This window comes from Chelonia mydas, chromosome 17, assembly GCF_015237465.2.
Source record: "Chelonia mydas isolate rCheMyd1 chromosome 17, rCheMyd1.pri.v2, whole genome shotgun sequence".
Lineage (NCBI taxonomy): Eukaryota > Metazoa > Chordata > Testudines > Cheloniidae > Chelonia > Chelonia mydas.
This window is the reverse complement of record NC_051257.2, coordinates 4,273,670-4,288,185: the sequence shown is the minus strand read 5'-3', so window position 1 is coordinate 4,288,185 and position 14,516 is coordinate 4,273,670. Positions and strand designations below refer to the sequence as shown.

General features: G+C 49.2%; 2 protein-coding genes across 4 annotated transcripts in view; one reads left to right on the top strand and one right to left on the bottom strand.

Moving 5' to 3' along the window:
* VPS53 (VPS53 subunit of GARP complex) overlaps window positions 1-4,004 on the bottom strand; it is a 99,157-nt gene extending 95,153 nt beyond the window's left edge. For both annotated transcript variants that reach the window (XR_006286357.1, XM_027820180.3), the window contains exon 1: window positions 2,538-4,004. Coding sequence is in view for 1 of the 2 variants with exons in the window: in XM_027820180.3 (XP_027675981.2) it covers window positions 2,538-2,546 (9 nt within the window). In the remaining variant the exon portion in view is untranslated. The remainder of the gene's footprint in view (window positions 1-2,537) is intronic.
* Window positions 4,005-6,180: 2,176 nt separating this feature from the next.
* TLCD3A (TLC domain containing 3A) lies at window positions 6,181-14,296 on the top strand. 2 transcript variants are annotated; one of them, XM_043531324.1, is made up of 6 exons: window positions 6,181-6,353; window positions 7,728-7,811; window positions 10,210-10,417; window positions 11,432-11,527; window positions 12,235-12,531; window positions 13,323-14,296. In XM_043531324.1, exons 1-5 carry the CDS (start codon window positions 6,232-6,234, stop codon window positions 12,502-12,504), a joined length of 780 nt encoding a protein of 259 aa, XP_043387259.1. In that variant the 5' UTR covers window positions 6,181-6,231; the 3' UTR covers window positions 12,505-12,531; window positions 13,323-14,296. The 2 variants fall into 2 exon arrangements, with proteins under 2 accessions (XP_043387259.1, XP_007057713.2); XM_007057651.4 differs by having other exon boundaries at window positions 6,209-6,353; window positions 12,235-14,296.
* The last annotated feature ends 220 nt before the right edge of the window (window positions 14,297-14,516 follow it).

Below are 14,516 nucleotides of genomic sequence, written 5' to 3'. Positions count from 1 at the left end.
CAAGGTGGTGAGAATAGACCAGGAGCAATACAAAAATTATTGGAACAGGAGCGCACTTGTGCTGCTAATACAACCAAACTCTTGATGGGGAATAACTCTGATGATCAATACACTATTTACAAAACATCCAGGGAAGTGTCTGACACTTTTATTCAAGTTTACGTACAAACTGATTTCATTACCTCATGGGTCAGGTCTGCTTTGGCTGAACTCTACACAGATTTATAGCAGTGTCAAAGAAAACCTCACTGGAGAGGAAGCTTTATCTAGTGATTAAAGAAGGGGGCTGTGAATCAGGGTAAATAGACATGTTCTCAGCTCTGTGTTCTTGTGCAAATTAGTTAAACTTATTTTTGTGCCAGCTGTCTTGCCTGTCAAATGGGGATGACCCAAGTGGCTAGTCAAATTTTGGGGCCCAGCTGGAAAGAGAAATTGATGGAGTCTGGTATTCTCTTGATGCGATCTTGTTTATTTGAAAGGAATCTACAAAGTCTTGTTTCTCCAAACACAGGAGGAACTAAGAACAAAAGGAGCAGTTTCTCAGCTTACAGCTCCAAGCCTCTTTAGTCAACACCAGACCCAAAACCACATTCTCTCTAGCTTTTTCCAGGGTCATACTTCACTCACAGGCTTCTGCTTGGCTTTCTTGCTTTTTGCCTCTTCCTTTCTCTCTCTGTTCTCAGTTTCCAATTCCACTTGGTCACTCACAATACACAGTGGAACCCCCTGCCCACATGATGCTTGTTTCTGGGCAGACTCTGATAGGCCTTAGGGGTTTTAGAGGTAGCCCCTTAATGGTCTCTTACAATTATTTTTAAATTAAGCATGTGTTCACACATCAATTTGAATGCAGTTTTAACTCAGTCCCTAACAAGGGGTCTGTCTATGCTACAGCAGCACAGTTATGGCACTGTAGTGCCACACCGTAGATGCTTCCTACATCAACAGAAGGGGTTTTCCCCATTCGTGTAGGTAATCCACCTCTCCAAGGGCAGATTTACACTACGGGGTTAAGTCGACCTAAGTTACGCAACTCCACCTACGTGAATAACGTAGCTGGAGTCGACGTACCTTAGGTTGACTTATTGCCGTGTCTACGCTGCACTGGGTCGACTTACCTTATGCGTCTCATTCCGGTGGAGTACCGGAGTCAACGGGAGAGCAATCGGCAGTTGATTTAGCAGGTCTTCAACCTAGCCATATCTACACTGGGATCTAGGTTGGCCTAACTACAGTGCTCAGGAGCAATCCCAGAAGCCTTTTTCAACTCTGAAAATGTTATACCGCTCTGCTGACCACTGAAATGGCTTCCTTTCTTTACTATTTGCTACTTGTCAGAAACATTCAGCAAACCAACAGGGACCAGTTCTTGTTTCAGAACAAGCAGCGCTTTAACAGCTAAAGGTATGTCTACACAGCAAAACAAAACAAAAAAAACAACCCCATGACACAAGTCTCAGAGCCTGGGTCAGCTGACCTGGGCTCCTGCTGTGGCAATATAGACATTCCGGCTTGGCCTGGAGCCTAAACTCTGAGCTCTCCCCCCTCACTGGGTTTCAGAGCCCAGGCTGCCACCCAAACATCTACACTGCTATTTTTAATCCTGCGGCACAACCCCCAGTGAAACTGAATCAGTTGACCCTGGCTCTGAGACTCACAGCCAGGGGCAGGTTTTTTTTTCTGTGTAGACCCTTTGATTCCTTCGAGACCCTGGGTCTCAAAAGAAGGTTTCAACCACTCCCACTCTTCTTCTTGCTGGAAAGCACAATTTCATGTAGCTGTTATAATGGTTATGGGGCAGGACAACTGGTTCACTGCAACCCAACTGCCTATAAACTATCTTTAAAGGGACTGCCACAGACTGAATTTGTAAGACATCTTTCCTGCCATTGATTACACAGTTATTAGCCATAATGAAATCCAAGCCAGTTATTAGCTAATCCATTATTTCAGTCATCAAAACTTCTTGCTCAAATTTCAGAGATCCAATCTTCTAATCCAATTCTAGGACAGGTGCCCATGCCCTAGTCATTGTCTCTGTTTGAGACTCATGAGGTGGTTCCTTTTTGGATCCCCTATTCCCTAGCCTTTTTACCGTATCTAGTCTAATAACTTTTATGTTTGAGCCTGCATCAATTATCCCTATACACAGAACACATCCTGTTATGCACTCAATAGACAAACTCCCATTCTTGTTGTTCAACTGTCCAGATCTAAACAAACCCTGTGGGGCGAATTCTCATACCACCAACCTTTGCCCCTCCAGCATGGTGTCTCCCCTGGCTCCCTGATTTCCTGAAAAGGGAGAGAGGCTTTCACGACACACTTGCAACAGCCTGCCTTCCCCCAATTTGTAATTTTTGTAGCCAGTTGTCACAATACCCACATTTAACTTCTTCCCTTTAATTTTTGCCAATTTTCCTTATTTTAGAAACCACATTTATCTTTTGTTATAATTGTTCATCATAGTCACAAACCAGATAAGAGATTAGAATCCCCTCTATCATCAGATATATTAGACACAGAACTGTACTTACAGGACTCATGGTGATCCACTTCCATCTTCCTCATTAGCAGCTGCTTCCTCTTATCGACAACCACTGCAAGGAAAGATTCAAATTCTGTGGCAAAGTCCACAGCCCCTCAGAGTGTCCTTTGCCACCTTTTGGTGATCTTCATAGGCAAGTCCAAGTCTCGCCGAGCATCTATAAATTGGTCCCTCACCAGTTTATACTGGAAGGTCTCAGCAGTATCTGAGTGTCCTAAGAACACAAGTCTCCGCAGGTCCTCTGACAGTTCAAGTGGGGTTTCTTCTTTCCCCCTCTTTTTAACTCTTGGTTCTTGCCCTGGCCAGCTCAGATAGATAGCTATCTCCAAACCATATGTCCATGGCTTGTTGTACCAGGTCTGGATAACTCATTCTTTTTTGTGGGATTAAGTTAAGAACATAAGAACGGCCGTATTGGGTGAGACCAAAGGTCCGTCTAGCCCAGTATCCTGTTTTCCGACAGTGGCCAGTGCCAGGTGCCCCAGAGGGAATGAACAGAACAGGTAATCATCAAGTGATCCATCCCCTGTTGCCCATTCCCAGCTTCTGGCAAACAGAGGCTAGTGACACTATCCCTGCCCATCCTGGCTGATGGCCATTGAACTGGCTGCTAGCAACGCCCCTTTCTGTCCCTCCTCCCTACCATTAATTTGAGCTATAATGTTGGATTGAACTAAAGGAGCCTCCTAAGTTGTTTTTCCCTGAAAGGTAGTGGGGCTTTTGCATTATCTGAGCTGGGACAATCCAACCTCTCCACTCTAGCCCTCTGTAGATGACAAATGGTAGAAAACTGTTGTAAATGTCCAGTCCTATCCAAGTCTTCCAGCTGGCTCAATTCCTCATCCAGGAGCTGCCTTGGATAGTGGCCAGCGACTCTTCAATTTCCTCTGTAGCTCATCTCAGTTGGCAAGTTCCAGGTTGGCTAAAGTTTACTTGGTCTCTACCATTTAAATGGAAAACCTTCTGGTCTATGGCAGTCTGATTGCAGGTCAACTCATCAGTCTCTTTTACCATTCTCACCTGGGCATGTTATGGCTGGACTTCCCAATCTGTTTGGATGCTTTGTATTTGTTGCTCCAGCAGAGACTTCATCTCTGCCTGCAGGTCATCTTTCTGGCACACCTTCAGATGCTGCTTTAATTCCTTCTGTGAAGCCTCCAGTTTCTGTTTTAGGTCTTGTTTTAAATCTCACTGCCCATTTTTGATTTCTGCAAGTACCTCCATTATTTGCTCTATCTTGGTTCAACAGTCATACCAGTTTACAGACTCCCTCATCTCAGAAATTGAATCCCATGTCCAAGACCAAAGTTGCCTCTTTTGGACGGGAATCAACTAGTCAAATTTTGGAGCCCTGGGGAAGTTCCACTTGGAAGCAGAAATTGATAGTATCTGGTATTCTCTTTGATGCAATCTTGTTTATTTACAAGGAATGTACAAGTCCTGCTTCTCAGAACACAAGAACTAAAAACAAAAGAAGCAGTTTCTTAATTTACAGTCCCAAAGCCTCTTTAGCCAACATCAGACCAAAAGCTCTCTAGTTTTTTCCAGGGTAACACTGTGCTCAAGGCTACTGCTTAGCTTTCTTGCTTTTTGACTCTGCCTGCCTCTCTCTCTCTCTCTCTGTTCTCAGGTTCTGCATGCTATCTCTCACACCTGGTTACAATACCCAGTAGAATTACCTACACCCACATGGTACTAGTTTCTGGGCACACTCTAATAGGCCTTGTTTTAGGGGTAGCCTCTTAATCATCTCTTACAAATAACGTAATTGAAGGGTGTTTTCATACATCAATTTAAATGAGGTTTTAACTCAACCCACAACAAGGTTTCTCCTGTCTCACTGGGGTGTTGAGACTAAATTAATTGATGATTCTACTGCACTTTAAGATCCTCAGATAAAGGATACAATAGAAGTGCAAAGCTATACTGTATATTTGAACAGTCTAATCTCTTATCTGGAAAGATGGAGATGATGCTGGTTATGGTACCGCTTCTAGTACCACACTGTTATATACTCCCCCCTTTTGATTTTCCTACCATAGTTTCATCCTCCGATTGGTTTGGCAATACTTGCCTGCAAAGTTTGTGGGTTAAGATGGCCAAACCTGTTTTGCCACTTCTGAGTGCACGGCCTTACTTGGCAAAGTGGCTCTTGTGAAGATGAGTTTAGGTAGTTGCATAGCCAAATCTCCCACAGAGTTCCCGCTGCATTATTTATTTACTGCTATATGTGGCATCTTACAAACACATTAGAAAATAAAGTCCCTATCCTGCAAAACTTACAGTCCGACTGCAAGAGATAGAAATTATGTCATTAAATGGGGGCAAGAATCAGAGCAGAATGTGCTGGAGACCTCAGACCTAAGGAAACCGCATTAGGAATGCACAGGTTTTTAATGCTGAGCATTTTTCATCTCCAAGGCACTTTTACAAACTATCAACATTAGCCGAGGGCGCTTGAAAAATTCTATTCATTCACATGTCTTTTTTTTTTTTTTTTAAACAGGATATAAAATATCACCAGCTTGTTCATCACTGTGGTAAAGAGCAGGGGAGCAAATTTGTGCATAGGCTGGTAAATTTTCAGGAGTATTCTGAATGAGAAAATTCAATCATCATAAATAGCTTAATGTTTATTTAGTGGAGGGTTTTTTTTAAACTGGTTTCAGCATAGCTTCAGTGAGAGTTCAGGTCCTAGATAACGTGGTTGTAAATAAAAGGAGTACTTGTGGCACCTTAGAGATACTCTTAGGTGCCACAAGTACTCCTTTTCTTTTTGCAAATACAGACTAACACGGCTGCTACTCTGAAACCTGGTTGTAAATAAAGGATCCTATCCTTTGTCGTCATCCCCCTCGAAGTCAGTGCAAGATTTACCATGGACTTTCACCCTTCCACCCACTCACCCTTCAGCAACCTCTGCCACCCCAGCGGTGTGGAAACCCGTGCATGGCTTGCGCTCCCCAGCCGCGCAGAGTTTAACCGGGAACTCCACAGAGTTCAACGTTCCACGGGCGGCCCCTCCACTGTACGAACATTCTCCCGGTGGAACGCTGAGGACCAGCTCCGCGCCACCAGCGTTCTGTGGGCGGAACCCTCCACTGTACGAACGTTCTCCCGATGGAACGCCGAGGACCAGCTCCGCGCCGCTAGCGTTCTGTGGGCGGAACCCTCTGCTGTACCAACGTTCTCCCGGTGGAACGCCGAGGACCAGCTCCGCGCCACCAGCGTTCTGTGGGCGGAACCCTCCACTGTACTAACGTTCTCCCGATGGAACGCCGAGGACCAGCTCCGCGCCGCTAGCGTTCTGTGGGCGGAACCCTCCGCTGTACCAACGTTCTCCCGGTGGAACGCCGAGGGGCACCCCGCGCTACCAGCGTTCTGTGGGCGGAACCCTCAGCAGCAGCCCCCCAGTGTACCCGCGTTCCACCGCGGGGGGCAGAGGAGCAAGGCCCGGGGAGTGGCTGACCGAGTGGCTGATGGGAGGCGCTAAACTGTCCCCCACCCTCGGCTCTGCTCCTCCTCCCCGCCGCCCGGCCTGCTGTTGACAAACCAGGTGCGGCGAGAGTCCTGCCGGGTAGCGGCTGCTGGCGCTCCGGGAGCCTTTCGCCCGGCAGCTATCAGCGCCCAGCCGCGAGCGGGGCGAGCCGGGGCGGGGCAGGGCAGGGGACTCCGCCGAGCTAATGTGGCAAACGCTGGCGATCGCTTCTGTGTTTTTCCCGGGTCTCTTCTTTCTATCCGTTCGGAGTCTCGGCTGGGCTGCCCCGGCATGGAGCCTCAAGGACCGGATCCTCCTCAGCAGCAGGTACCGGGGGGCATGAAGGGGCGGGGGTCATCCGGAGTCTCTTAGGCGACCGGCTAGGTCGGCACAGCTGGCTGCCAACATCTGGCGCCTGCTGCAGCGTGTGGGAGATCCAGCACAGTACTGCTGGCACGGGCAGTGATGGGCGCATCCAGGACAGGGCAGCGTGTGTGTGAGACACTGATCTCGGACCCAAGGGCATGAGCCTGACACGGGCAGCCTGTGTGAGAGAGGCTAGATCTACCTTGATGGTGGCTTGCAGGGTCCAGGCACCGCCTGCTGTAGTGAGAGGCAGGCTGCATCCGCACGTGTCGATGTGTGGCTTCATGCGGGTGGAGCATTCCGCAGTGAGGGAGGCACTGGCAGCTGGGAGGCAGCGGGACACAACGCTGTTAAAAATAGCCGTGTAGAGAGCCCGGGTAAGGCATGGACCCTGCAGGTTCAGGCATGTAGGGCACTTTACTCACCTAAGCCATGCTTCACCATTTCCACTATTTATACCTGGGCTAACTGCGGTGCAGCATCCACTCTGCCCATAAGTACAGACATACCCATAGATCTAGGATAGAACCGAGCAGCATTCTCGGGCCAAAGGCAGAGCGTGCATGTCCACATGATGGGCACCGAGAACAGAAGAGCTTGTTCCTGAGCGGGTGAGACCGTGTGATGCTGTGCAACATCCATGTCGAACGGCACAACATTTCTGACATGGGTGCACTGCGTGTGTCTATGCAACATGCATCTAGAATAGCGTATCATTTCTGACTTGTGCAGAGCGTCTGTTACGTACATTTAGAAGAGAATGGCACATTTCTGGTAACCCCCGTGTTTGCGGTCTGTGCATCTAAAACATCACAGCATGGGTCTCAGATACACAGTGTGTGTGAATGCAAGAGACATCCAGAAACAAACAGCATGTTTCGGCTCTGTTTTGTTTGTCAGTGTTGTGCTGTTTCATACCTACTTGTACCTTTAGAATGCAAACTCTTTGGAGAAGGGACAGTTTAACATAGTTCAGCTACTGGGCAAGACCATGTATATTTTAGGAACTATGCATTATTATTTCCAGGGAATGTGTTTAATAGGGCTAGGCCTTGGAAAAAAAACTGCAGGCCATATCCTCAGCTGATAATAAACTGATGCAACTACACTGATTTCAATAGAGCGGTGTCCGTTTACATCACACAAGGATCGGCATGTTTCAGACACAAACACTGTGTGTGGGAGGAGAGAGGTGCCACGCTAGAAGGGTGTAGAGTAGGTATCAAGTAAATATGCACCTTTTTGTCAGTGATCCCTCCAACCACTGAGGCGCTTTCATTCTAGTCATAGCAAGATTAGCAGGGGTATGATTTTTTTCTTATTTGTCAATTTCAGGATGGTGTCTTCTGTTCAAGCTACCATGGCTACTGTTTCTGGGATCATTGTTGTCCTTAATTGCAAGGATGTGGTACATGACAGGTAATTAAACCTCACCTAAATCACAGCCAGGCTGCAATTTTGCAAAGGCTTTACAAGAATCACTAAAGGGGGTGCTGGGCAGGCCGCTCGTAAATAGGTTTTTATGATAAAGAGGAAGGGTGTAAAGAGTAGCTAGGAACAAACTTCCTGTGTTCTCCTTCCCTCACATTTCAAATGCTGGAGGAAATGCTCCAGTAATGCCATTCTTTGAAAAGCGGTGGCTTTTGGATTGCTCTCAGACACTGTTATACCATTCTCTTTGAAATCTAAATGGGGTAAGGGAATCTCCCCCATCACTGATGCATTTTAGATTTTAATTTGCTCAGTTGGACAAAAAGGAAAAATGAGGACAGCATCATTTTCCCAACAGATATTAAGCTGGGGGTCTCAAACTCAAATGACCACGAGGGCCACATGAGGCCTAGTACGCTGGCCCGAGGGCTGCACCACTGACCCCCGCCCCGACCGCTGCCTTGGCCCCGCCACCACTCCACCCCTTCCATGAGGCCCTGCCCCTGCCCCACCTCTTCCCTGAAATCCCCACCCCAACTCCACCCCCTCCCTGCGCCCAGGGGGTGCAGGGTGCTGCAGGGGGCTCAGGGCAGGGGGTCGGGTTTGCAGGAGGGGTGTGGCAGGGGGCTCAGGGCAGGGAGTTTGGCTGCAGGAGGGGTTCAGGGGGCGGGTCCAGCCTGGTGCTCACCGGGGACAAGGCAGGCTCCCAGCCTGCCTGCCCTGCCCCCGTGCCGCTCCGGGAAGCAGCTGGAACCTGGGAGGGCACAGGGGTCTGTGTGTTGCCCTGGCTACTCCTCCAGGTACCTCCCCGAAGCTCCCATTGTCCACGGTTCCCCGTTCCCGGCCAATGGGAGCTTCGGGGGAGGTACCTGGAAGAGCAGCCAGGGCAACACACACACCCCCGTGCCCCCCCAGGTCCTGGACGCTTCCCGGAGCGGGGCAGGGCAGGCAGGCAGGCAGCCTGCCCTGACTCTGGTGTGTGCCAGGTCGGAGCCGCTCTAGGTAAATGCTGGGGGGGCAGGGGTGCCATGGGGAGCTGGCGGGCCACAGAAAATAACCATGCGGCCCGCGGGCCACGTGTTTGAGACCCCTGATCTATAGGCAAAGAATGATTATTTCATTACTGGTACCGTGGCCCTTCTCAGAAGCCCTGACCAGGACTGGGGCTGCATAGTGCAAAGTGTTGTACAAATATAGAGTTACTGTGGACTGTAATGCTTTAGTCTAATTTTGGTTGTCAGGTTACTGTAGGGGGGCTGGGCGGTGTTGGTGGCCTGCTGTGATGCACAGGAGGAAGTAGATGAGCTGATGATCCCTTCTGGCCTGTCCCACTCCTCCTCTGCAATAGGAATGGAAGGAAAACATTTCTTTAGACATCCAGACACCAGAGGCTGTTCAGGCCTTGGAACACAGTCCTGCACAGAAGTTATCGACCAGTAACATGCCAGCAATTCTTTGCAAGGCATCGGTTACAGTTATTCCATGTTGTGCAATTGTGACACTAAGATACATTGAGAACAGGCTGCAACATGTGGCTGTTTCCCCAATAACCACACATACTGGGGGATTTTATTGCCTAACTAAAATACTCTGCAGCTCTCTCAGACCTGGCAAGCAGAGATCTCAAAAGTAACTCACAGGGATTAACTCAGGGATCCCAAAGTGCTTTCCAAACAGTAATGAATGGGGACTAGGTAAGCACTCTTATCCTCATTTTACTGATTGAGAAACCAAGGCACAGCAATGTTACAAGCCCAGTTCTACAAGCCACACTAGGGAGCATTTACTAGTGCCCCATCTGAATTTGTGAGACTGCTTCTGAGTGTAAGTGCCTCTCCCTTCAAGCAAGGGCTGACGAGCTCAATCCTGTAAGGTGCTGCATCAGGACCAGAGCACTCAGAACCTGGCAGGACACTGGAGCTGCCTGCTAACCTGCGGCAATGCTGAGGTAGCTTCTCAGCTCGTTAGAGCTCAGGACTCCTGGGTTCTGTTCCTGGCTGTGGCACTGAAGTGACCTTGGGTAAGCAGCTTTGTCTCTGAAGGCCTCAGTTTCTCTGTCTGTACAGCAGGAGGGTGATACTTTCCTACCTTTGGGGAAGTGCCGTGAAACCCTCTGACGGGATGTTCTGCAGGCACAGCCTAGCTTTTGAAGTAAAGGTCGAACAAAACTGTAATGGAAATGTGAGCAACAGGGTAAAGTGGGTGCTCGCAGCAGGGGTTGGCCTAGTAGAGGCAAGTTTTCCTTTGGGCCTTGCAGACAATGGAGATAGACCAGCCTAAAACTGGAGTATCACGCTGGTGAGCCAGGCGTCTCGATCTCCTCCATCTTCCAGCCTTCCGCTTGTGCACGAGGCTATGATAATGCGAGATCACTTCCTCCCCTTAGGTACTGGCTCGCAGTGGAGTACGTTTGGGTCATCGTCCCGTACATGATCTATGACGTATGTGTCATGTACCTCTGCCACTGGCACAAAAGCAAAGACACCTCGGAGAAGAAGCATTCGCTGGCCAGCGTGAGGAGCTTCCTGGAGAAGGATCGCCTCATGGTGACGCACCATCTCTTCATTCTGGTTGTCCTCACACCCGTCGCGCAGGTAGGGGAAGCAGTCGGGATTACCAGTCTAACCAAACCTAAGACTGAGAGAGACAGTGAAGCGCTCACCTGGTCCCAGACTGGGAGCAACGCCTGGGCACATGGTGGCCTCAGTTGTGGTCTTTGTTGATTCCCATTACCTCCTGGGTGGTCTCTAAACACCGGAGTGAAATCCTGGCTCGAAAGACATCCATGGGAGTTTTGCCCTGGATTTCACCCTTGATTGTCCCCCACTGCAGTAGCCGGACTCCCCACACCCAGCTCCACCTCATCGTCCACTTCACTCTGCTCCTGAACCCTCCGTGCAGCCCCATGGTCTCCCCCCATCAACCATTGCTCCAGGGCACCTTCTTCCACCTGGGAACAGGGGGGCTGGAAGAGTTTGTATAGTGGGGGTGCTGAGAGCCACTGACCCAAACTATAAACCCTGCATATAATGGAAACCACAATCAGGGGGTGCTGCAGCGCCCCCTGCACCCCTAGTTCCAGCATCTATGCCTGGAAACACGGGGACACCACATCTCTCCCATTTAGGACATTTCACAGACTGACTAGTAGGTGAGACTCTAAAGATGGGACAGCCAAAGTCCTCCACCTCCTTTCCCAGAGTCTACAAGCAGCACATGCCAAGCTCTGCTCCTAGACTTATTCTGAACTTATCAGGACTGAAACCAGTTTAGTCTGAACATAAAATTTAGTCAAGTGGAAGCTTTAATCAGTCTGTGTACCTTGGATCTGTATCTGTCACCATCGATTAGTATCATCTTCAACGAGCTTAGAAATCTTTGCTTCCAAGTCCACCTCCTGGGGGGAGCCATCTGGACCCAATAGAGAAGCTGCGATCCCCATGGTAATCCATAAAGTTACCTTCCTTCCAGCTTTGTTCAGGAGGGGCATGAGCCAACACCACTGAAAGCACTGGGAAGCCTCCAGTTGGCGTCAGTGGGAGTTGGACTGGGCCCCACTTGGCCACGAAGGAGAAGGTCCCTGCACTAATCACTCTGGTTATTTCTAGTACCTCAGAGGAGAGCTTGGAGATTTCTTCGTCGGTTGCATCTTTGTGGCAGAACTGAGCACTCCGTTCGTGTCACTGGGCAAAATCCTGATGCAGGTAGGCCTGGCCCATATGTATCTTTAAAAAGAACGGGGTGGGGTGTATTGTTTTACCCATACTGCTCTCCTAAATATTGGGATCAAAAAAGCCTTAATAATAAGAGCAAGGTTACCTGGGAAATCCAGCAGTGGTTCTCAACCTTTACCACCCCGGGACCCACCTGGAACTGCTTTCCATCGAACTAGGAGCCCTCTTTCATTTAACATTGTGGGAAACGCAGGTGGTCAGGATCCCCACAGCAGCTGTTCGTGATCCACACATCCGAAAACCCCTGTTTTAAGACCACACTGGCTTCCTAGTTCCCACTTGCTTCCATCATACTGTAGTCAAAGATGGATGGACTGAGTCCTCACTAACGAGTCACCAGCCAAAGAGCAGCAGCTCTCCTCACCAATCCTCTTTATTTAGGAAACCCTTTGTCACCAGTCACCCTGACACCTTCCTCCCCTCACAGGCCATGCTGTCTTTGTCTCGTCCATCGGCTTGATCCAAAGCTCTCTGGAGCCAATGAGAGTCTTTCCATTGTCTTCTCTGTGTACTAACTCAGGCCCATAGATTGTAACCTCTTTGAAGCAAGGACTGTTTCCCTCCATGCCTGTACATCTCCATGCATTACCATACTGCAGGGATAATAATCAGTGACATAGACATGGACATTCACTCTTTATATGCAGCGTTTACCCCCCCCTTTGTTTCTTTTGCAGCTAAAAATGCAGGACACACTCCTGCACAAGGTGAATGGGATTCTCATCCTGGTGACGTTCTTCCTCTGCCGGATTGTCCTCTTCCCGTTCATGTACAGGGCCTATGCCAGGCACACGGGGATCCCCATCTACATGGTGCCTTTCCACATCCCCATGCACTGCAACGTGGCCAATGCCTCTCTCATCGCCCCACAGCTCTACTGGTTCATGCTGATCTGTAAGAAAGCTGTCCGACTCTACAGCAGTTCACCGTCCGACAAGAATAGATAATTGCCGGCAGAGGCTGCAGACCACAAGGTTTGAGACTAAGCCAGCATCCTGGCTCTTCTCCCAGCTGCCTTGCCATTAAAATCAGTGTTGTAGGTACCAGGTGGGGACCGGAACATCATTGCCCATTAGTATTAGGAGGCCCTTTTACTTTAAAGCAGCTGTGTTGTCTCCGCTGCAGTTCAGGGAAGCAGCACCAGCCTGTTACAGAAGGACTTTCTTTCTGTAACACTCAAGTGTCCTGTGTCCTTCTGTCTGGGGGGGAACCTGGCTAGTGGGAGCGTTATGTAGGTGAAGCACTAAAGAGCCTCGCTGTGGTCAGACTCTCTAGCTATTGGTCAATGAAATGCTAAAGAGGAGAGAGGGGAGGCAAGAGGGTTTGTTATAAATATTCTGGTCAATTTATAGGTGACATTGGCATTGAAAGACTACGGCACAGACCCAGACCTGGCAGCAGTGGGTGCAACGCCCACCGAAGACTCTGGGCCAAATTCAGTGGTGTGTGTAACCTGTGGGGTGTCACTGGTGTGATTTAGCATTTAGTGGTTGTGGAAAACCAGGGTGTCATACACACTGAGGGGCAGGTTCACCTCGTTCAGGTTCGGAGTTATTCTGATTTACACCCTTCCAGCTCAGAGCAGAATCTGGCCCTGGGGGAACAGAAAAGGGGGTGATATTCTGAACAGTCTGCTCCCCTTACGCTGCCCTTGTGCCATGGCTGAATTTGGTCCATTGCCTCTGGGGAAGTTTCTAGTTGCTGCTAAGCACGAGTTTGTCCCTTGGCCACACTCCATGCAGACCTAAGTGCCATGTTTCCCCAGGTCTGGGATTACACAACCACTAACTCAGCCCTGGTGAAAAGAACCAGAGAGAAGAAACTGGAGCTAGGAATTATAGGTGAAATGCAACAAGCTGCTGGAGGTGGCAACACCAAAACAGTGGTCACTGACTGACACCCCTAGTCTAGTCCTACACCAACGCTGACTTGGGCCCACAGTATCTGCTGCACTGACTGACTGTTTCCCCTGACCCTGCTTAGTACCACACCCCCTGCAAGACTGGCCCCAGACTGCAGCACTTTGCTTAATGCCGAGAACCAGATCTTTCTGTGGACTAAAGACCCTAGCAGGTGCAGAAGCAAAACACCAACCGCTCTGAGCACAGACCTCTGATGGACAATCACCATATGTACAAGAAACACCAGGATAGTCACTGGCTCTTTGTAACCTTTGGTGCTAGCACCAACGGGCTGCATTCATCCCTGGAGAATAACTCCACAGGAGCGAGTAACTCCACCAGGGGCAAACCTGGACCTTACTTATCTGTGGAGCAGGGAGTTTACAAAAGGATAGGCTGCCTTGTAGCTTTTATTCAGCCGCTGCACAAGAGCTGAAGACTGTGTTTGAAAGCACTTAGCTCTCCAAACCCCAGTTCCTTCAGGCATCAGGTCTTACCCTGGACATAGTCACATGTTCCTGGAAGATTAATGGAATTGGCTCTTTCCAAGCTTAGCTCTAACAATGTGTCACTGCAATGACTGTCGGATTAGTACTGTGTTTTGTTTTTATTATTATTATTAACTACAAAGGCCAGTCAGATGGGTGGGTTTCCACTTTGTAACATGCTCTCAGAGTTGCAGGCATTCTTCTCATGCTGTTTTTGTTACAAATAATTTGCCTTATGTAACGGAAAGGAAAAAAGCCCTTGAGGCATTTTAAAGTTTGCACTAACATTGCCCCTACTCACTACAATGCCTGTCGGACGAGAGACCAATAAAGACCTCTTTTCAGAGCCACTCCATGGTGAATCTGTCTTGTACAACGTGCACTTTCTGTGTAGAGAGGCTCTAGCTGGCTGAGGGGGAGTCAGGGTTACCAGTCTGAATCCAGCTCAGCCCAGAAGCAACCCAAATTCATTACCAAGCTGCTAGAGGTTTAGCGGTGTCACTTAATTATCCCCAGCAGGCAGGTGGTGATGTCACAATCTGCCCATGAGGACCTAAGCCCCATTTGCTG